At 44.9% G+C, this 23,978-nt stretch overlaps 2 protein-coding genes across 4 annotated transcripts in view; one reads left to right on the forward strand and one right to left on the reverse strand.

Moving 5' to 3' along the window:
• Nucleotides 1–13,581, reverse strand: part of pde8b (phosphodiesterase 8B) — a 29,918-nt gene extending 16,337 nt beyond the window's left edge. For 2 of the 3 annotated variants that reach the window (XM_028418361.1, XM_028418363.1), the window contains exons 1-3: nucleotides 10,818–11,503; nucleotides 4,296–4,352; nucleotides 432–622 (exon numbers count right to left, since the gene is read on the reverse strand). In XM_028418361.1, coding sequence (XP_028274162.1) covers nucleotides 432–622; nucleotides 4,296–4,352; nucleotides 10,818–11,093 — 524 coding nt within the window. In that variant the 5' untranslated portion in view covers nucleotides 11,094–11,503. Of the gene's footprint in view, nucleotides 1–431; nucleotides 623–4,295; nucleotides 4,353–10,817; nucleotides 11,504–13,416 lie in introns of those variants that run through there. The other variant, XM_028418362.1, reaches the window with a different exon arrangement.
• A 5,601-nt stretch (nucleotides 13,582–19,182) lies between these two features.
• Nucleotides 19,183–21,881, forward strand: crhbp (corticotropin releasing hormone binding protein). Its single transcript, XM_028418203.1, has 7 exons — nucleotides 19,183–19,272; nucleotides 19,367–19,460; nucleotides 19,801–19,958; nucleotides 20,249–20,459; nucleotides 20,675–20,820; nucleotides 21,501–21,618; nucleotides 21,727–21,881. Exons 1-7 carry the CDS (start codon nucleotides 19,192–19,194, stop codon nucleotides 21,879–21,881), a joined length of 963 nt encoding a protein of 320 aa, XP_028274004.1. The 5' UTR covers nucleotides 19,183–19,191.
• Nucleotides 21,882–23,978: the final 2,097 nt, after the last annotated feature.

Below are 23,978 nucleotides of genomic sequence, written 5' to 3' on the forward strand. Positions count from 1 at the left end.
AAAATATTCATAAACTAGAATCAATACAAATGAGTCAATCATGGAAGGAATCCAAAATATTTGTATTTTTACAGAATCAAATTGATGAGATAAAGTACATTTTGATTAAATATCAATATTTGAATTTGTAAATTTGTAGTAGAACTATACATCTCATATGATGCATTCAAGGACCATCAGTAAGTCTGAAGATTCTCCTGGTTCTTACAGTGTTTGGGTGTGATCTGCATGTTGGTCTGAAACTTTTACAGACCCAGATAAGAAGCTCATTCACTTTTTGGCCAAGAGTTAGCTGAGAGGGTTGATAACAAACATGAGGGTAGAGCAGGCAGCTTAGCTTAGCTTAGCTTAGCTTAGCTTAGCATAATGATAGGAAGCAAAGAAAAGAGCAAAGCCTGGCTGTGACCAAAAGCCACAGAGTCAGGGCTCACCGGCAGACGGCCTCGGGCTCGAAGTAGCGTGAGTGGCGTCCGTCGATGACGACGATCTCATGGTGCTTGTCCAGGAAACACTCGACGGCAGACTCGGGCGTCCGTGCGATGTTACACCTGAAGCCGGCGCGGTCGCAGGCCCACCACAAGGCGTCGCTTTGGCTGTCCTCCTTAGCGAACACGAGCAGGACCTGGGGGGAGACAGGAAGACATGGACAGCTGGGTGAGACGGAGCTCCCGCACATTCCTGGAGCAAACACAAAACATAAAGTCTGAGCTTCTTCCTTAGGATTTCAGTTTTTTCTTTTCGTTTCACACACTCAAAGTAGACATGGACACACACAGACACATGACTCTTACAATGATAAAAGGTGCTTCTTGTGTTGTGTGAGAGCATAAAAATCAGACACACATGCTCTCACTGGCCGCCTTTTAACTTTGTACACACACTGCTATTTATATGCTCAGACTGCTGTACACAGATATAGAGCTCAAAGCTAGTTAGCTCAGTGACACCTCTCTGTGTTTGGGAGTCTCCCAGCGTCGAATGGCATCTGGCCAGTGTGTGCAAACATGGCAGATTAACCTCTGAACCCTGAAATTGTGAGTCAGCTCGCAGAGGATGAGCACCCGTGCCAACCTGGGCTGCACCGCAACGAAGCCGGCGAGAGTTTAAAGATGTGCACAAATGACCGACGATGAAGAGGAGGAGGAGGAAGAAATTAAGGCCGATGCCGTGCTAGGCTCTGCGACATATTTGTGCAGTCTGTGTCGTCCCAGAGTCCACTGGGTACTACTGTGCGTGTGGAATTTCACATGCTAGCACCATGGTTACACAAGCCAGCACAGGATCAAAGAGTGTGGACCTTTCACAGGCACTCACCAATACGAGCCCCTCTGCTTTTTACACCTCACTCTGCTCTTCTCACCTGCTCCTCTGCACTTCATGCCTTCAGCTCGGCTCTACTTATTCACCCACTCACTCATTATCTCTATCTCTCTCCATGCTCTCTTGCTGTCACTCTATCCTTTGTTGTGCTTAGAAGGAGTCAGGAGGTGATGCTGCTCTGAGGCCAAGCTGAGCGCTGTTGGTTCTGGCTGCAGCCCAGCTGCCTGTGAGCATGTGTGTGTGTGACTGTGTCTCCTCACCACTGTACCAAAGGTGGCGTTCGTGGTCAGAACACAGTGTGGGATCAAAAACATGGGCTCGCGCTCTGCGGTGTGAAATACAGGATTCATTTGTGACTCCGTGCAGCTCGGTTTCAGCTGAAGGGAAAAAGTCATCCGGCGCTACAGCGGCGCTGACATGACGCCGGACACTCAGCTGTCCTCCTCCATCCATGTTAACTTCACCTTTCAGAATCAGGTTGGAGTGTGTCCCAGCGAGCTCTGAGCAGGGGGCAGAGAGGCGCCCTGCACGGGCGAAAACAAGCAGACGCACTGTACGAGCGCACTCACAACTACACGGACGGTTCAGAGTTTTAACTCTCCTGAGACGTGTGTGTGTGTGTGTCTTAGGACTGTGGGAGGAAATCCACATACAGCCAGAGAGAACAAAATACGCATTAAGGCCAAGAAAATGGAGCGCATGATTTTTGGGTTGTTTCAGACTTTTTTAACCAATTATATAAAAATCTCTCTCACATTCATTCACATCAGGCTTTAAAGGTTGAAAATGATATATGCAGCAGCTGTGGGCTGAAGAAGAAGAAGGAGAAGAAGAAGAAGAAGAAGAAGAGTCCTGAGTGAAAATGTGAACTTTAATCATATAAATACTTTGAGAATCTACTTTTTTTGTTTCTATGTGAGCACATGTTGGTAAAACTACTCTGCTGTTTCCTTAGAGCATCCTGGTGACATTATTTTTCAACTTTTTTAGGGTCCCTGGAAACATTTGTGACCAAATTGATGAGGCTGTTTTCTTAATCTGCTGCTGTTTGTATGTTAGAGGTTTTTTAATGCACTGACTGGATAACTGACACTAAATAATCAGCGGACGTCCATGATTTTAGTGAATAATCTTGTTTTTGGTCTGATAAACAGGTATTTCAGCGAGCTCATATATGCACATTTTTCAGTATCGTGACATTTAATTGAGCTCAGATGATTCATGTGTAAGACGTGCCATGAGATCAGTTGATAATGACCCGTTACATAAAAGCAAGAAGGAGAAGAAGAAATGTTTTAGTGTGGACGACATGAATTACACTGAATGGACTTTTAATTCCTGCAGTGAAGCTGCACATAAAATCAAAGAGGATTTATTACACTAAATTACTCTGAAGGAATAAATGAAAGCTTCAATGGAGAAATTCTGATTTCTGCCATAAAGACGATCATGTTTTTATGTTTAAGAAGCTGGAACTGAAGGATCTGTGTCCAAAAAAAAGGCACTAGTCCCTCTATACTCCTGCAATAAGCTGCAGGTCCATGTAGGAATATAACAACATATAGGAGGTGCTTCACGTGGACATATCTGTGTAATAAGTGGGCCACATGAATCATTAGATAAGCTGAAGGAGGAGGTTTTGGGGAGAAGTTGAGACTCTCCAGAGCTCCGAGGCAGCAACAGTAAATGTCAAAGAAAACTCACAATATATAACTCTCTCCTGCAGAGCGCTTTATCTCCCTTTTCATCTCTCCGTGGAAGGAGAGGGTCGGGTCGGGTCATGGATCCAGCCTTAGGTTTGGACGTCCACGGCTGTGGTGTGCTGCTTTTTTTTTTTGGAGTTGTTTTTATGGGGGCACGAGACGAGGCTTTTTAATAAATCCCCCCCGTCCCTCCACCTGCCTGCATGCTGCCAGAGTTTCCTGGTACAATGCGTTTTGGCTTGGAGAAAATAAGGAGGAGGAGGAGGAGGAGGAGGAGGAACATGAGTGGCATGCCAGGCCTCTCACATCACTGCACTGAACTCAGAAACCCCCAGAGATCAATCCAACCTGTGCAAACTCCGGCAAATTAAATCAAAGCAAGAAAAGAGCACCTAATAAAGTCGCTGATACCCGAAACGAAGTAACTGCCAGCAGCAGGAATGCTTCGCAGCGCCTCCATCCCAAGCAGCTGGTCACCTCCAGCAGCTTTCTTTGTTACATAAGGATAAATCTTACTAGCACATGTCCTAATCTCTAACTGGAGGATGAGCACAGACAATCCCTGACTCAACCCTGCCACAACCTTCCAATATTCCAGGACAAAACCCCGGCTGCACGGACAGAGGACAGCCTGGGATCCCTCAAACAAACAGCATTAATAATAATGGAGTCAGAGTTCAGAGGAGAACATGTCCAAACACAAGATGTAAAAGCACATTGTGTTGTGCTGCATTAGGAGGGTTCGAAGTGCAGGTTACACAACACCTGCCCTTGAATGTCATTTTTAACAGATTATGTGAGTTCAAGCAGCATATTTTAGATCAAAGTCTGTAGCATTCACATTAGCATAGCGCTACGTAAACCTGACTCTGATACGATATAATATTTTAAAGACCCACATTTTACTTAGATTTTTCTTCTTCTAAGTTTTACCCTTGAGGTTTTAAGGAAAAGGCAAGCACGCATCCTCACAGGCTAAACACAGTGGTACAATGTCTATTTATGAAGGTCAAGATATTTTTGGTAAGCTATTATTATTATATAGAAATATTTGATTGTATTACAATCTTGTTTGTTAGCTAGAAAGTCTTAGCAAGCTAGCACCAGAGACAGTCAGCTAGCATGTTATCAAAGCTAATACAGCTCACTAGGTAGCAGTTTAACCAGCAGGGGTTACAAATGTACGAGTTATTAATACATATATATATTTTTTGCCAATATCTAGCTGTATAATTATGTGATGTTGCAGACTGTGTCAGTGTTTCTTCTCACCTGAATCGGCTCTTGGGTCAGTCTCATGGGTCCTACACATTCCTCCGTAGCAGAAACCTGCAAAACAAGCAAACAAACAGTGAGAATGACTCACAAACGGTGCACATACAAACACACAACAACAACAACAACAAAGCCGGCTTCTTACCATTTTACCATTGATGTCCAGAAGCATATTGGCATATTGCTTTCCCTTGCTCGACCTGTCTGTCCCTGCTGCTCTTCACCAGCTTTAATCTTCCTTCCTACCGCCTACTTTCAGTTTTAAAACCCGGCGAGCACCGAGCACCGGGTGTTTCCTCTCACACACCCAGACGTGTGTGACATAAAACGGAATAAAACAGCAGCCTGGTGAAACAACAAATATCTTCAAAACAAATGGGGCTGCAGATTCTGCGATGACCTCTCCTACACCTGCAGCAGGTATTTACAGCCGTCCACCGCGAGCCTCTTTAGAAGGAATTAGCCAGCAGTCACAGATTGAACTCGCAGGTTTACAGGTGTAATCCCACTGTGGGAGCATCACAGACTGTGCCGTATATATACACATGTGTGTGTTTTTCTGCAGCAACAACAGGGCCTCTTAACCACATGCGTCACTCACAGGTGAATAAGCTACATGCGCATTCTTGGAGCAGATGCATGAACATGCGTGCATCACTGAATAACACTGTGTCACAGCACACACACACACACAGCATTAACCAACATATGTCCAGTTGTTTTGGTGCAAATTTTTACATTAGTGCGTCATGGAAGGGCCTTTTCTTAGAGTGTGTTTCTGTGCAGCAGACGTGTTTTTTAACCTCCAGATGAATGTCCCACATTAACGTCTAAAGGAGAACATCTATTCCACCAACACAGCAGCCATAAAGAAAGAGGAGGAGGAGGATAATTCCACTTAAGGCACAGGCTCCATAATAATGCATGCTAGTCACACACTCTGCTCATACAAATTGTATGACTAAAGCAGTGGAGCCGGTGACTCAACCACCCATCATTACAGTACCATTTGTCAGTGATAATTAGGCTATTTCTACCCACAGCCACAACTAATCACAGACTGAACGCCATCTAAAGCCTGCTGGTACAAAAACATTTGGGACATGTGAGTGTTGGTTACAGCATTAAAACACTGTGAGCTTAAACACACGTCAGCGCTATCATCATGTTTTATAAACTGGCCAGATGTACGGGACACAAAAAACTTTCTGTCTGACTTGACACGGGCCTCTGACAGTCACAGTAGATGGACAAACCTCCTGTGAGGCTTCTGAGGAGCTGAGTCCACCTGAACTCCTGGTTAATTCAAATACAGGCAAAGAAGTGGAGCACGAGTGGACCCGTTGTCCATATTTCTGCTGTAATCTTGGACATTTTAACATGGAGGTCTATGAGCAGTGACTCATGGGGGGGGACTGCAGCTTATGATACCTCTCCAGTGGTTTCATTTCTCAAACCTGGAGGTGAAGTCTTAAAAAATTTGACTCGGATCTGTCGATCAACAAGAAAAAAAAGTGGTGGGTCCTCTGTTAAAGCCACTAGAGGAGCACATGGCAGTTTGATGCCTAAATTAGCTCGCTCTGCTAAATGTATCCACCAGACTCAGTTTGTTTTTTTGCAGACCCAAAGGAGTGTGTTGACATTTTGGTCCTCAGGTCACAGCTGTTTGACTCTGAGCAGGAGTCACTGTCAGCCGTCGTACTGTGGTCTAAAAGGACAAAAAGGAAGGAGGTCAACATGCTCTGTGAGAAAGACCGGGTGGGGAGCTGAATCAGAGCCTCCAAATATATATATATTACAGTGAACTATAGTTCAGGCTTGGCTTCATGAGAAGATGAGTGATCGTGTTTTACTTGCGGGCGACGCAGCCAGATGTGAAACAGAGCAGGAAGGAAGGCAGAAGAAGCAGCAGCGACACTTCACTTCATCACCAGTCTGGAGGAAGATCAGTCAGCAGATGATGGAGGGCGTGTTGTGTGTGGGGGGGGGGGGGGGGGGGGGGGGGGGGGCAGGACGCCGTCATTGGACACATGTATTCTTAAGATCCGGTGACAAAAACCGGAGGGAGACGGAAAACAAGGCATGGAAGATTTACACACACACACACACTTCTTAGGGTTAAAAGGAGAAACAAGATGGATGGAGAAAAATGGCTGACAGCACAGCTGAGAGGCGACAGGAGATAAAAATCAAACCACTCAACATAAGAATAACTATGAGAAAAACATGCCTGTTCACTGATAATGAGAAATGAATCTATCATAAAAGATGTTAAACTGTCAAGCAGACAGTTTGAGGGAACAGAAAGCAGCAAATGTTTTTGTTTTTCTCAGAATCAGAAGCCTATAAATGCCACAAAGCAGCTTTTTATTTATGGATGTAATGAATAAATAAAATGATCTATGCTCATACATGGAGCGCTGATGGGTCCAGAAAACAAGAATCCACGGATAAGACAACATAAACCGAGGTAGAACGGCGTGGAGCGACAACTGTGATGCTCTGTGTGCCACTCTCTCTCTCTCTCCTGGGATTCACCTGGGTCACATTCAGACTTCTAAAAACAGCTGAAGAAGACAGAGCCTCACTCCAGCTTCCAACAGCACAGTTACAGTCATCAATTCAGCCGTGCGACCCTGTCCAGAGGATTGTGGGTCAGAAAAGCATGCGCATGATTCACGTCTGCAACACCTGCCTGAAATCACAAACACCAAATACTCCTGCCGTGGCTCTGCCTTCATCTGGGAGTCGGTCCCTCTCTCCTCTGTCTTTGTGCACTGTTGGCTTTGAAAGGTGCCGTATAAATAAAGCCTTAATTGCTTCAGTGGAGCTGCAGGTATGTTGTGATTAAACACCGCTGTGAGTGCGAGCGCGTTTAATAGAGCAGTTTATTCTTCTGATTGCATTAAACTCAACAAAGTGTGTTTAACGTGTTCCTCTGGAGGTGTTTGAAATGGGCTCGTTTACGTTATGGCGGGAGAACAGAAAGACGTGTTTACACTTACAGGCCAACAAAAAAAAGAAAAAAAAGAGTGGCGTGTGTTTCTGACCTCGACAGAGGCTCTTACTTTGAAAGTTTAGAAATCAGGAGAGATACAGGATGACGTCGTTCTGAGGTTTACAGCATGTCTGCACCATATATTGCCAGATAAACACCAAGCCTGCGCCGCAGTGTGTTCCTAATCACTGTGCACAGCAGCCCTCGGCGTTCTTATCTGAGGCGCAGGTGGCCTTCTGCAGCGGCTGGAGGTCGGCCTCTCTCTCCTTATCTGTCAGACTTCTGTCAGCGATAAGCTCTCTGCGATTGTTTGAGCTTCAGACGTGAGCTTCTAGACAACAACCTTCAGACTTCATCTTCACGTTAGCAGTAAGAGCACAATGGAGTGTAACTGTAGTGGATTAAATCCCTTTGATATACTCGATGTTGGCTCTGCAGTCCTGTAATCTGACATAAACTGTGGGGTTTTCCTGCAGTTTGAGGACTGTTTGACACAGATGATGTGTGTGTGCAGCTTGTTAATTGTCCAGCAAAGGCAGAGGTGTGGCTGACAGGACGTCAGAAGAACGTGAGGTCACGCAAAGAGCATCACAACGTCTGTGATTTTGGGAAGACCTGGGTTCCAAGTCTCATTTGAGACTGAAGAAATCTGGACCACTTGGGGTCATATTCAAATAAGGCAGAGGTCAGAAGTCTTTTGAGCGGGAATAAAGGTGGCAGATGGGAAAGTTTGGTCTTATTAAATGTGCTTGAAATATTATGAAAGTGTGTGCTCTCTACCTACACCTAACCTTTAATGCCTAACCTGAGTGAGAAGCAAGCAGGCCTCAGTCCCGCCCTGTGTCATGGCGTCTGTACTTGTTGCAGAAAGACATTTTGGAGACTACACAAGATGCATCAAAGTGTCACTGTGGCCCCAGTTTCCAACAGGAAGTGGTGATCGTAAGAAGTCAATGAAGTCAAAGATGCTGTGAGGATAAACACAGATCCACAATTTGAGCTACAAACGTCAAATATTTTACTGCTCATTCTTCTTTCCTGCCCTGAAAAGGAGTCCAGACTAAGCTTCAATGAGATCCCATGCATGTAAACACACACACACACACACACCTACAGGAACCGCTGTGAGGTTCCTGTAAACAGTCCAACATTCAAACTATTTTCCACTTCACAGCCTGGATGACATTCCTCCTGCTGAATCCAACCTCAGACTAAATACACGGGTAAATCTGAAGAGTCTTATCTTTAAGAGCGCTGTCTCTCACACAAGATGTCAGACACACACACTCACTGTGGACCAGAGGTTAAACGTTGGTCAAAACTGATCAATAATGAGGACGAATTCTGAGCAAACAGCAGCAGAGTCCCAGGCGGATATACCACAAAGCCAGTTCAACAGAGCCACATGGCGACGGCTGGTTTCAGTGCTACCAACAGACAAAATGTCTGCAGAAGGCGCTCACAGAGAATACAGTGCATCATTTAAAAAATGATCTCCAGACTGTCTGTGTCTGGTAGGCTGTCAGGCTGTGAATGGGGATGATGTGTTAAAGAAGTTAGGAGAGAGCCACCTCCATGATCCTGATCCTCCTGATCATAAAAAAACTATGACACATGATTACATTTATGTAGAATAACCAGAATCCAATCAATCCAATCAATCCAATCAATCAGGCAACATGCTGGAGCTTCACTCAGGAGTCTCAGGATCTGCATTCATCCAGCACCGCTGCTTTCTGAACTTCTGACCTCGTGTTCTGTTTTCCTGCACCTCCCAGGTGTAGCTCGCTAGGTTCAGCCTAGATCTGTCTGGACAGAGTGTCCAGTCCTCTTTTAGCATGGATTACATCAACCTAAACATCAACACAGTGAGAAGTAGTGTCATGAATCCTTTGTGCTACCTGCTGCTGCTGCGGTGCAAGGCCTCACTGAAGTGTGTGGATAAGATCAATAACCTGAGATATTGTCTAAGGTGAGAGCGATTACATAAAGCTATGAGGGGCTGCTTTGTTTTTGATACATCATAAAGGATACAGGCTTTCGACTACATTGATCTCTGAGAACTCAAAGAGCTAACAGAGGACATCGGTAACGCTACAGATCGTCCAACAGCGCCTGAGGTGACAGCACGATAAACAGCAAGTCTTTGTGGACGGTGTCCTTAGCTGCTGCTGAAACACTGTAGGCCATTCACTTATCAATCACTTGTGCTCTTTGTGTTCAGTCAGGCCAAGTTAGGTTACACGTTGACCTCTGAACCCTCGTACGCTTCGGTGAGTTCACGTTGTTTGTAAAAAAAAAGGGCCTGCAGGGGTCTGTGTACGGGCCACCAGCGTCAGCCCCGCTACATGTGACTGTTCGCACCCCTGACCAGAGGGGTAAACAAACGACTTGTGTATATAAACACATACACACACACAGACACACACAGCGCGAGGGAGTGTGATCAACACCATGGCACATCATCAAGATCCTGTAGGCAGATGGTTTTAATAATAAATGGTACTATTGATCCTCGGTGATAGGAGGGAGAGCAGAGGAACAGCTGACCCACACACACACACACACACACACACACACAATCGGTGCTGCACTGAACTCATGACAAAAATCTATATAAAGTATCCAACTGTGTTTTCATTCATTTTCTCACACAGGTGACTGTTAAGGACAGCTGCCAGAAACCAGACACACAAGCTTAAAAGGGCTGAAGGGGTTAATGCGCTCCGAGGGTCTGATGACAGGATCATGTGCTGCACTACTTCCTAACAAAACACAGCTTTATCCTCTGGGGTTCAATCATAAATATGAAGAAGTATCTGTTCACATGCTTCCTCATGACAGGGATCCATCAACAAGCGAAACACAAACAAACTATACGAGAGGGAAAAGCTGCAAAGAGAGGAGCGGGGTCGGCTTTAGGTCCGCTGCTTCTAATGGAGCAGAGCTCCCTGTGAACTGGCTCATCAACTTCAGAGCAAGTCAATGTTACTTTACAGTCTGCTGAGGAAGCAGGAAAACTGGCAGTAAGGGTGACGTTTGAGCCATTAATCGAGGAACTATCGGGGAACTAACCTACAGATCTGAGCAGCTGTCACGCCGCAGATGATCCTTTGACCTCTGGCACGTGGGTGCATCCTCTCCGCTCAGACTGACTGATTAGACACGTTTATTCTTTGTTTGTAAGCACATGTATGATGTCTGTGTGGAGTCCAGTGTGAGCACACAATGAGTGACTATCATGTGTAATCGGCTGCATCCTGATGCCATTGTGTGTGTGTGTGTGTGTGTGTGTGTGTGTGTGTGTGTGTGGATTCTATGAGCGTGGATATGAAGCAGCAGCACTGAAGCAGATGTGATGCGCTGCAACAGGCTGCAGGATCAGCTGTGATGCATTGATTGATGCTGGCAGTGAATGAGCTCAGGCCTCCTCCGACAAACACAAACAAACAGGCCTCCCCTCCTCCTCCTCCTCTTCCTCCTCTTCCTCCTCCTGCGTGGCTCGCGGCTGTGCACCGTACCTTGACGCTGGCGTGGCTGGTCTGCGTCTCGGCCTCGATGCGGATGTGTCCACCGCTGTTCTCCTTACGGTACGAGTTGTTGCGCGAGTGCCGGCTCTGGTAGGTGATGACGGAGGGGATGGTCTCGGCCGCATCGGTCTTGATGAAGAGCCCGTGCAGCGTGGCCGCGGTGCCCTGGGAGATGGTGGTGGTCTGGTGCGGTGAGTTGGATTCGTCCGAGTCCCGGCAGTAGATCACGCCGCTCTGAGAGACGTGGATACTGGGAGCGCAGCCCATGCCTCAGCAGCAGCAGCAGCAGTCAGGGTCCCTGATCACAAACACCGACACTTGGGTACCACCTTCCTGTCGTCCACGCGCGCTGCCGCTGTCTCCGGGCATCGGCTGCTCCTCTCTCCTCCGTCAGAGAACATGAAGGGAGGGAAGGTGCGGGTTGGATTCACGCGTCCGGCGGATCCCGTCCCTCCTCAGCCTCCTCAGCCTCCTCAGTGCAGGACGTCGGGTTTTGATGTCACACTGAGGACGATCCAAACATCGCTGATGGCCTCTGCACCGCCCGCCAGCGCATCTATGAAATCAGCCTAAAATGAATAACCGGACCGGCTGCTCCTCTTCATCGACTCATATCCGCCTCATCCTCTGTCACGTTTTCGGCCTGTGGAGAGTAAACTGGCTTTATGAAATCTCCACTTTAGTTATTCAGGCTGCCGATCATTGGCCGCGGTCCACCCCCCCCCCTCCCCATCTCTCCTCCCCCCTCCTCCCCCTCTCACTCCCTTTCTCTCCCCATCACACTAACATTATATCACTGTGTGACCCTCTAATCTCCCCTGAGGCCCCAGCTCTGACTGCAGGGTCAGTGAACGCATCACAATTAGACATAATGCTGACAGTGATGGAGGAAAACAGTCTTATAGTACTGCTTAGATTTCTTCATATCAACTCACCTGTGTGTGTGTGTGTGTGTGTGAACTGATTATTATTATTATTAATTTGATTATTATTGATTCATCTGCCTGTTTTCTCAGCTGATCAATGAAGACAATGACACCCCACTCAATTGATTAAGTTACACTGTGGTGCCATACAGCATGTTTAAAGTGCAGCCTTAATGTTTAACACATTAATTTTTCATGCTGAACTACTGGAAGATTATCAATTAAATTAAACTGATGGTGGAACAGTAAAATCGATGGAAGAAATGTTGCCAAACATTCTCAGGTTGTGTTTCTTTCACATATTTCCTTGTTAACCTGAAATTTATTCACAATTTTATATTAAACAATCCATAAATGATTCTACAAATACTGCAGGGTGGTTAATTAACAGGCTATTTTAAGAGCTTTTAACCAAAGCTACTCTAAAAATACAAATATCTGGATTATTGTCATGTCCTCACTTTTGTCTACATGCTACTGTAGAACTTCAATAATAATGGAATAATGTAATAATTCTGGATGAGATGGGTGCTGTTATGGAGGAAGGTCAAGATGTCTGTTCATATTCAGCCTGTCCTTTGAGCAGCAGCCATCTTCCTGTTCCTCTTTATGCCAGTCAAAATGAATGAACGCGCCCGAGAAGATGCCAGAATAATGCACAAATAAATCCTCACAAGATGCTAAATCAGGCCACCTCACCTTTTGTGTCTATGAACAGTGTTTGACATGCAGTTATTCACAAGACCACAAGAAGGCGCACATCCACATGTAGACGCTGCCTGTTTCCAGTGCCAGATTTAACCACTGCTGTTGTTTCCATACACAAAACCTTTAGAGCTGTTAGGAGTCTGATACACAGGGACACAGAGAAGCACCTCATCACTGTTGGCTCATGTCTGTGTGGAGATCAGCATCACTCCATCCAGTTCGGCCACAGGAACCACACAAACACACAGAAAGTCTGAGGACTGGAAGAAGACGAGCCGTGCCCTCAGTCTGTACCAGCTGTTCTGACAATAAACTTCAATACTATGCTCAATATCTATCACACATCGACATTAAACCTCCAAACAGTGTATAAAACAACACGGTAAAAGCTGTGTGCTTAATGAAAGGACCTAAAAACGGGCTTTAACCTGTCTGACAGCACTGCCCAGTCCCTGGACCCCACTTCTCTCTCTAAGCAGTGCCATAACTTCTGCTGAGGCGGCCCTCTGCTGGCCACACACACACACACAGACACACAGACACACACACACACAGACACAGACTGTATATCCACATTGGACAGGATAAAACATACACTCATTTACACAGCAGCTATATTTTCAGTGAATAATTCATATTTTGAGAGTTGCACAGACAATAACTGGATTTTAAGCCAAATACAAGTATTATTATTATGTTTTAAATCATATCATACTCATACAACAGCTGAAATATGGCCAAATAAATCAGATTGTGGTTTATAAAGCTTAAACAGGCCTTTAAATAACCCCTTCTTCTCATTTTTACGCACTATTGCCACCAAATTATCTTTAAATTCCTAAATAAAAGATTTTTTTGTCTCATTATTGCGTATGAAGTTGTAGCTGCGGGGTGTGTGAGTGTGTGTTTTCACAGAAGGACATGACAGGAGTAAAGTTCTTCCACAGAGCTCCTACCTTTGGAGGTCCATTAAGAGAAAACGCCTCCGTGGGCAGTCCACTCATGTCTCCAACCCTCGACATGATGTCTCCGTCAGAATCAAATCTGAATGTTTGTACATAGACTTCAGTGTCGTGCCGTGTGCGCCCTGGCTTCACTCGTCTGGCGGCTTTTACGCGGGGCTCCACAGGTACCGACTGCAGGATGGTGGAGTTTCATGTCGGCCTGTAAACTTCTGGGATCAGCGCGCAGGCTCGGTGTCCGTGCGGCCCTAGTGTCCTCACCATGCAGAGAGGAGGGAGGAAACAAGAAGACCGAGGTTATGTCAACACTCTCAGGTCTGCACTCACAACAGTGGACAGTGAGGAGGAGCTCAGATAGTTTACAAAACAAGTCAAAAACCAAGTTGTTAAAGTACAACGGCTGCCATGTAGTAGTGGTGGAAAGTAACTAAGTATTTGTACTTTGTTACTGTTCTTAAGTAATTTTTTTATGTATTTATACTTTACTTACTCTGACTCCATGCTGCAGCTGTTACCTGTACTTTGTCCTCCACTACATTTCTACAGTGTCTGTAGTTCCTTGTTCCATGTGATGAACACAGTGCTGGACTGATGTGAGGTCAGACTCTGCATGGAGGTGGTGTCACGCTGCCAGCTGTGTTTCTATAATGAGCCTCAGTCATGATGCCGGTGCTCTGGCTCAGTGAGCTAACTAGTTAGCTGCTGTCTGCTAACACAGGTCCATCCATTAATGTCTGATTAACATAAATCATAACATGAATCTACAGCAGGAACACTGACACAGTAAACATGCTGAATGCCTGTTTGTTATCAGCAGCCTCTCTGTTCACTTGATGCCCACAGCCTGCCTCATGACACACAGACCTGTCCATAGCTGCTTCTGGACTGAACATGTACATTAACTACACATGCTCCATTTTCATTTGATTATTTTAACCCGTTCACATCCTTTGCAATGGAAATCAATCATATATATTTGGTGTGTGAGTACTTTTACTTTGAATACTTTAAGTTCATTTAAAAGTACTTAAGACTTTTACTTAAGTAGGATTGTTGATGTAGCACTTCTACCTTTACTTGAGTATATATTTTGCTGGTTATTTGTACTTTTACTTAAGTACCAAGCTTCAGTACTTCCTCCACTACTGCTGAAAATGTAACATGACTGAAGCTATTTGTCCAGAATGAAGCAGTGCCAGAAGGGCTGAGAAATGAAGCCAAAACTGTAAGTTATGTCAAGTAACTGATGGGTGCCCACCTAAGCTCCACTCCCACTCAACCTCTGCCTGTTTTTGGATTAACCAAGAGTTTAGGTGGACTCAGGCTCAACCAAGAGCTGGAGCTGTATCATACATTCTGTAAATCTCTCTCTGTTAAACAGCTACGCTAACAGACACTGAAGCAGCATCCTGAATGAGTTTTGTGATGTAGGTTAGCATTTTAACCAGCTACACAGCCTGGCCTGTCCTCAACTCAACCAGAGAGGAAGATTAGAGTTTATGTTGTTGCCGTCTAGCACACACCACCCACCAACCAACGTGTATGATGCCATGCTGGATCATGTTAATTACATCAACTTTCTAGTTACCTCTCCTCACTGGTGCTGCTGTGAATGAACTCTGCAGGTAATGTTTGTGCTATGAATGACAAAATAAGATGAAAATGCAGATTATAATGATTTATGATGATGATCGTCGGCTGTTCACTCCTGTGTGTATAAATTAAATCATTTCTCTCATCACAGAGCACAGTCGTCGCCTCATTGAACGCATCATTTAGCCACAGAGGTGGTTGTCAACCAATCACACGGCCTGTTCTTGTCCATAATATGTCCATATTCCTAGAAGTGGGAATGTGATTTGCAGAGGAAGGGCAGCTGCTTTTAAAGCCTTTAATGACACCTTAAAGGTCGGGTAGGAGATTTCATCCTGATGCTAATACACTAATAAATTAGTGTAACCTCTCTTTACAATCTGATAGCAACCAATTAGTTCGGCAGTTTCTCATTAAAACGAAGAATATGAATCATCTGAAGCTATAAAACACTAAAAACATCAGCCAATCCTCCGGGTGGACCCTGCACGGAGTATTGGCTGCTTGTCACTCTCTTCCTGCTCTGTGCGCACCAGAGAGGTACGTCGTCTTCAGGTGATGCGCGTCCATGTGATTGGGAGGCGTGGCTTCGGGGTGAGCTCAGAGAGAAAGGGGCGTGAGTTTTCAAAATCTCCTACCCTACCTTTAAAGGACTCATTTAACACACAGAGGACATTAAAGACTGCACACACAGTGTTATACCTTCAGTTCCACAGGATGACCTTTGCATGATGTTTTTCTTTTGTCTTTTCCTATAAGTCTATTTCAAAGAAATGTGGATGTTGGCCATGTTTACAAGCCTCCATACACACATGTGCAGAGACAGATGTTTTAATCATAATAATAAGCCACATTGATTCAGGTGAGTCCCTGCATTTCCAAAACAAACACTAATCAGAAACACCACCCTGTAAATTAACTGGAAAATGTCCAATTTGAAGTATAAAAGCTTTGACTTTACATCTCTGTGCTGTTTTATGTTTGACTGAACGTTTGTGTTTGTTTGAAGCGAATGTGAAAAAACCTTCATTGGAAATCATAGGATGTAATTTACTGCAGTTACCTCTGCTGGCCAGCAGAGGGCATGAGAAGCCCAGTAAGTGAGAGTTCCTCTCTGCAGCCTGAATGTTTTTGTTTTGTTTTTTTGCAGCTTGACAGCATTTCTTAAAGCAAACTGATGAGAACGCTCAGTGCCTGTTGTTGTGTGTTTATCACACACAGATAAAAAAAAATATCTTTCTGGGAAAATAGAGGGAGAAGCTAAAGATGCTGAGCACGCTCTCATCCTGTTTACCAGGAAGCTGGATTTCAGTCTCTTCTGCTTTACTTGCAGGAATGTGTAGCTTATACGCTGTTATGACATAAGCAGGCCTTTGTTTTCTCTAAATCTGAATTATGCATGGCTGAACTGAATCCTTCTCTCGCACACACAGGCTTACGCTACACCTTAACGCACTAAGGAGGCTTTCATGTTGTGTTTGTGAGTGTGCAGCCACATATAAAGGTCCGAGGTCACGAAGCTGTCACACACATCTTTCTCTTCAGTCATGAGTTTGGTCACTATGGCAACGAAGGGATGTATGGCTTACGTGGCTTCAAGGTGACAGCAGAGGGATTTTTGCATTTTTTGTGTTAAATAGAATGTTCACTGTTTACCTGGTCACCACTAGAGGTCACTAAATGCTACACAGTGGGTCCTTTAAGTAAAAATACTCTTCTCCAGCCACAGCAGAAGTGGTGGCATTTGTTTAAATATTATTCATGAAGGTTTTTCTGCCCAAGTTCTGAACAAAGAAGCAATAAGTTCGCTGTCGAGACGCGGCCCGGTAGACCTGCAGCAGTGAGCTGAAAACAATGCAGTCAAACCCGGACCGGCCTTCTCTCACCTCCTCCAGCCTTTACATGACCAGGGAGCATCAGACGCATGGAGTCAGGCGACTATCAATAAGCTCTGACAGTTTATGAAGTGATAAGAAATGCAATTTTCTTATTAATGAAAACATGGAATTCCTCTCGTCTAAATGCGAGGGCTCTTCATCAGTGTCAGGGCGAGCAGATAGCAAACGCTCCTGCAGTCAGATCACAGCTTCTCAGTCACAGCGTCTGGCTCTGTGAGGAGAGGCAGCATGTTCGCAAACTGTAACGACCCGTGTGGTGCCGGGGTTAATGCTTTTAGGCTTTTGAGGAACATTTATTCAGCTTTAACTGTCAAATGAGAACAGGTAAAAAGACATGTTGTCACATGACTAGAACAAACTGACGTACATGGGTTTGAAGGGGGCCAGAAGTCTACCAGTGGAGATGGAGAGGTGTATGGAGGCCGGTCAATCATTGTTACATCTTATAGGCATTAAAGGTCGGGTAGGAGATTTCATCCTGATGCACTTTTTGTTAAAACTTCTCTTTACAATCCGATAGCAACCGATTAGTTCGGGAGTTTCACATTAAAACGAAGAATATGAATCATCTGTGGAAGCTATAAAACGCTAAAAACATCAGCCAATCCTCCGGGTGGACCCTGCGCGGAGTATTGTCTGGTTGTCACTCTCTTCCTGCTCTGCGTGCACCAGAGAGGTACGTGCATGACGGCCGAAGTCACAGACCGCAGCTCGTCTTCAGGTGATGCGCGTCCATGTGATTGGGAGGCGTGGCTTTGGGGTGAGCTCAGAGAGAAAGGGGCGTGTGTTTACTTTGGAAATCTGGCTGACTCTCACTGAGTTTTCCAAATCTCCTACCCTACCTTTAAGACTACATGCTAAGGTGTAGCACAAGAAACTAATTCACTTTTCAGGCAAAATTCTGCAGAATTCCACAACTGTTCCGATCTATAAGAAGCAAATGCTTGTTTGTTTCTGTCTCCCTACTGCCCCCTCTGGTATCGCTGCTGGTGTGCAGACATATCATCTCTTATTCAGATGCAGTGCTAGCTGACCATTAGCTGACTGTTTAAACTTTAATCCACCATAAAAGCTCTCAGTATAACCATTTAGGTGTTGCCATGTTCTCAGTCAGCCAATCACGTCAAAGTGCCATTGCTAGCAAACCTTTGTCAGCTGTGACCTTCCTCCATCCCTTTCACCTCCAGTTTTAAGTGTCCATTGCCGAGGTCGAGCTCATCATCACGTCAGCATCCTCATCTACTCACAGACGAGCTGTCAGTGTTCTTTGAAGGCAGTAAATGCATCATATACCCTGTGTAGTGTTAGTGTTAGACTGTGGCTCCTCTAATATCAGGTAAAACTAAAAAAAACTGTTCAGAAGTCAGAGAGCAAATGAAAGCATAAGTGTCCTAAATTAAGACAATTTAGTCCAAAGAGCTGCAGCTCAGATGTGAATCTCATTTGCTAAAGTGGACATAATGTACATAACTTCCAGAGGAAGGACACAGCGGGGAGCATCTGATTTGATGGAGCCTAATGAAGCTTCATCATCATGCACTTAATGACCTCTGCTATTCAAACCAGGGCTCTCAGGCCCAAATGAAGAGTCCCTCATCTTCACTGGGTAAATAAAAACCTCTATGGCCGCTTCAAAGAGGCAGAAAATAGGCTTGATGACTCTTCAGATGAAAACGTCTGTATGCAAATAGCAGCTCGTATTTGTATGCCTAATGAAAAGTGTGTTTGTGACTAAAAAAAAAACATACGTTCTGAAATAAAAAACACTTTGTCCCTGTGAGCTGATACATCACAGCCATCAGGTGAGCTGCAGGTGAGCTGATATAAACAGGAATCATCCATTAACGATACACAGAGCAATCTATAGCTTTACTGGTAACGTAATAAACCGGTAACTTAAATAAATACAGTTTAATTTAAATTATTTTCTGGACACACAATCTATTGTTTTTTGTTTTTGTTCCAGGTCTGGATTGTAGTCCAGCTGGAAGTCAAAAGTCAAACATGTGCCTGACATTAAACGCGTCTTACCTCGTGGATCACTTGTTTGCAGGAAGATGACGTGTGGTCAGCTGCTCCCTCTGTCTCCGAACTTGCCCTCGTCACAAGCACGTAATTGAGTGGGAGAGGGAGGGGTGAGTGGGGGATGGGGGGGCGTCCTCGGTGGGTGACAGCGACCATGTCACTTTAGCTGCTCCAGGATCCGGCTCCTATAAAAAGCCCGTCAGGGCTGCGGAGCCGCTCAGACTTCCCTCTCTGCGCAGGTGAGCCGCGCGTCATGGAGCGCACGTTCCGGGAGCAGCTCTTCTTTCTGGTGTTGTGTCTGTGCGTCCTCAAAGGAGACTCCAGGTACATAGAGGTAAGAGGAAAAAACAACACGTCAGAAGCATCATGAAACTCATCAGAGAACATCTGAGAACTGAGCGTTACCTGCTTTTCCTTCCTCTCTGCAGAACAACGACATCTCCAAAGATGAATTATATTCATTTTTCAACTCGGAGCTGAAGAGAGAAATTCCTGAGGAGTTAATGTACCGCCGACCGTTACGTAAGTCCCGAAGAATACAACTTATAAAGACTGTTTGTGGAGCTAAAAATGGAAAATTAACATTTGTTTATCTCTTAAAAAAAGAGAATCAGCGGCTGGATTTCTCCTACTTTTTGTCCAAATTGGTTTTGTTGGCAATTAAATACTGAGAAAAACAGAAAAAACGAAATATTAAAAAATGTATAAAAAGTAAAATACTCTTTTAAAAACAAGAACTTTCAGGTTTAAAATAGTTTTTAATATTTTTACAGGCAAACAGAAAGACAAAAAATACAGAAAAAAAAAAACAAACAGGAATGAATCTTCTGTGATGATGCTGATCTGTGACGTTGCCCTTCAGGCTGCCTGGACATGGTGGCTGTGGAGGGTCAGTTCACCTTCACCGCAGAGCGTCCTCATCTCAGCTGCGTGGCGTTCTTCATGGCAGAGCCCAACGAAGTGATCAGCGTGGATTACGACAGCGTGGACATCGACTGCAAGGGAGGAGACTTCATCACAGTAAGCTCACACAGCAGCACCCTCAGCCTGCTTCACACAGTGGGCTCTCACTGTTTGGTCATCCCTGGTGATGAAGTGTGTGTGTGTGACAGCCTGTGGTTGTTTTCGTGCCTCCGAGCTGCAGTCAACTTGCAGGACTAAGCTTAGAAAAACCTCCTGATTAGACATAAAGCACTTGTGTTTAACCTGCTTACGTTCGGTGACCTGCCCCTGACCCCCTCCTGACACACTAAACACCTTCCCACGGCAGGAACCATCCCACTCACGGCTCCTCTCTGTGTCCCATCCAGGTGTTTGACGGCTGGGTGATGAAAGGAGAGAAGTTCCCCAGCTCCCAGGATCACCCGCTTCCGGTCTACGAGCGCTACGTGGATTACTGTGACTCAGGTTCGCTGAGGAGGAGCGTACGCTCCTCTCAGAATGTGGCCATGGTCTTCTTCCGCATCCACAACGCCGGCAGCAGCTTCACCCTGACAGTCAGGAAACACATCAACCCCTTCCGTGAGTATCTGAATCAATGAAAAGCCATTTCAGCTGTCGGCCCATTTGTGCCGCAAGTTAAAGTGTGACTCTGGTGATGGTGGAAGCCTGGCAGGGGGAAGGTTTAGTCATCCGCTGCACCAACAGTTCTGCCAACAATTGCCAACAATTTTTCAAATTTAGCATCAATGAAAAATCCCCTAACTTATGTTCCCTCTGCTTCCCTCTCCCTGCAGCCTGTAATGTCATCTCCCAGTCACCAGAGGGCAGTTACACCATGGTGATCCCGCAGCAGCACAGAAACTGCAGTTTCTCCATCATCTACCCGGTGGCCATCGACATCTCAGAGTTCAGCCTGGGACACTACAACAACTTCCCAAAGGTGAACAGAGTCACTAAACTTTAGGTTTTGGGAGAAAACTGGATGATTTAAGTGAACTTCCCTTTAAATCTTAAATGATAACACTTCCTTTTACATACTCGTAGCTTTTAAATCTGTTGTTTGATCTCCTATAGCTGCATAATATTCACATTTAACAATGTGGCACACATTTTATATGATCAGTTTTTGTTTAGCTGACAGATATTTTAAGTAAAAACTCACAGTACGCGGTGACTTCAGTCCAGAAAATGATTCAAGGCATCGAACATTTAAGATATTTGACACGTCCAGCAGACTGCGCCTCTCTGTGGTTATGCATGTAAAATCTCGTTGTGACTTGTCACCACGGTAGAAAGCTAAAAAAAAAGGTGGAGAGGTTTGTTAGAGATGACAAGAAGAAACATTCTGTACAGCAGCATAAATAAGTTAAATGGACACATTCTTCTTAAAATGTCTTTGTGAGGTCACCACATGAGTGGAATGCTGTGCAGTGATGATATATTCTGCCCCTAACTTTACTTTAATGTGACCAAACATTGATAAAAATTGTATTTTAAGTAAAAATGTAATCACATTGGGAAATGTCACAGCGGTAAAGGTTGTGTATGGTGTATTTACTGGATGCAAACACACACACACACAGCAGCTAATGTCTAAATACCACATGTTGGTTTCCTCAGCGGTCGATTCCTGGATGTGCAGAGTCTGGAGACTTCGTGCAGCTGTTAGGAGGAAACGGCATCGACACGTCTAAGCTGCTTCCCATCACAGACCTGTGCATCTCCTTCACCGGACCCAGTGAGTTTCCACACACACACACACACACACATCTCCTCAGCAGACACCCCTCCTGCTGGAACTCATACCTCTCCCTTCCTCCCTCCCTCCCATCCTCCCCCCCTGCAGCGCACATGAAGATCGGCTGTGATAACACCGTGGTGAGGATGGTGTCCAGCGGCAGGTTTGTGAACCGAGTCTCGTTCAGCTACAGACTACTGGACAGCCAGGAGCTGCAGAGCATCAAACTCAACAGCGTGGAGGATTTCTGCTTCAACAACTGATCGTCATGGGATCATTTGACTGCAAACGTTTTTTTTTTTAATTATTATTTTTGATTTTATTGCCGTTTGGATCTAATCGCAGAGACCGAACCACGCCGTTCGTCAGTCTGTGCAATTAGATCCAACATCTGAAACCCAAAGTGAGTGAATAATAAAATGTAGGAAAACACACCTTTGGTTGGTTTTTCTGTTTCCGTCTTAAGTGTCCTTCTGTGTTTGGTGGAACTGCTGTTGTTTTTTTTTATTTATGTATGCTTTGTATATTAATCAGTGTATTTATTGAGCTTGTGAGACTTACGATATTGTTACAATGTTATCTATGGGTTCAACATTCTTGAAAAGGAATGGTGCTAAAATGAATGTTTCTTTCTGTTTGATGTGCTGAGTCCTTTATGGACACGGGAGAGTAAAAATAAAGGGACGAAAATATGATACATCAAAGTCCTCATTGCCATTATGCAGTTAGATTTGATAAAATACTTTTTTGTAATAAAATTATATTGCATGACAAAGCATTCACCTGTGGCTTTACTCTTATTTCAATTAATTTACTTCCTCTGCAATCTTAAAACACACAAAAACCAGAAACAACATTCTGCTGGTTTTAGTGAGACCAGGGAGCCATGACTGACTCATGTGTGAGCAGCAGTGACATGACATTAGGTTTACAGCTGATGTTACATAGTGATCCAAGTTTGTTTACATTTTTGTCACATGAATTATGAAGAAATGCAGATTGACAGGTTCAGATTTTGTGGTCTGCTGTTATTGTTTAGATGAATATGTACATGCACGTCCCGTCTCCTCTGTTAAATTTCCTCCAATTGATACGTTTCAGTGGGAGGACGCATACGGGAGGTGTCTGCAGCTCCACGATCGCATAGCAGCACCGCGAATGTGAACAGGTGCCATGTGTGTCGCCCGTGTGTCCGTCTGCAATAGGAAAGTTTTTCTGGCAGCCATGATCAGACTAAACGGACAGACTTAACATCGCTGTCTAAGATGCACCTGATGGTGTTACTTGGTTTGTGACTGAAGGCACGTCCATGTAGCACCATCAGGTGTAGGAATACTGAATCTGGAGCTCTAAAAAAAAAGTGATCATCTTTGATGATTCTGGTGATTCTGGCTGTTTCCACTGTTTCGATTAGTCTTGGTGGATCCGGGCTCATCCATAGTTTCAGGTTGCTGCAGAAATCTCTCAGGATCCATCTCAAAACGGCAGATTTGTCTTCTGGCATGATGTGTGAGGACGTAGGGAAGGGAAAACTGCACAGGTTGTACTTGTAAGATGAAAACTGTCAGGTTTTGTACAAATGAAGAGAACCGTCGTCATCTCCCTGTTAAGTTGGAGAGGTAGAGCTGGCTGTCCATGGTCACCCACTGCTGCAGAAATCTCCCAGGATCCGCTTCAAAAATGGCAGCGTGTCTCTTGAAATTGAGGATTTTCACGACACATGTTCCTCCATGTGACATGTTCCTGGGAAACGTCCAGCTCTGTGCCAATGCACTACTATGTTCTCAGTTCACGTTATACATCCTGTCAGTGCTCCGCTGTGCCGTGGACGGTGGACATCGTCCAGGCTCCCAAACAACAGCCCCAAGGGAAATTATCTCTGATCAGTATCTTTGTCTCCACCTCTGCCTGAACAGATTTTATTCACATACACGCCTCGGTTCAGACATTGAGAGCTACCTTCCTTCTCACAATGCTGTCCAGGTTTTCAGGAGATCACATGCTGCTCTATCATTCCGCCTCGAAGGTGGGGTGATGTCAGATTGTGTGGTGTCACTACAAAGGAAGCAGCAGGTGATATCTCAGAAAATAACGGCCTGAATGGTGCGAACCAAATGGGCCGACTGGTGATTAAAGGCCTGCAGGTGTATTATCATTGATAGACACCTGCAGCCACAGCTGGTGATGAACGACCGCCGCTCACAATCAGCAGCAAACTGATCGTGTATGTGTCCAGAAACACGTCCAGTGGTCTTTCACTAATGTAATTAGAATAGGATAGAACTTATAGATTATTTATAGTTTTGATGTATTTTGTGTATTTGTTTGTATTAGGTTCCAATTTTGATGCTATTTCTTCC

Source organism: Parambassis ranga, chromosome 12 (assembly GCF_900634625.1).
Source record: "Parambassis ranga chromosome 12, fParRan2.1, whole genome shotgun sequence".
Classification (NCBI taxonomy): Eukaryota; Metazoa; Chordata; class Actinopteri; family Ambassidae; genus Parambassis; species Parambassis ranga.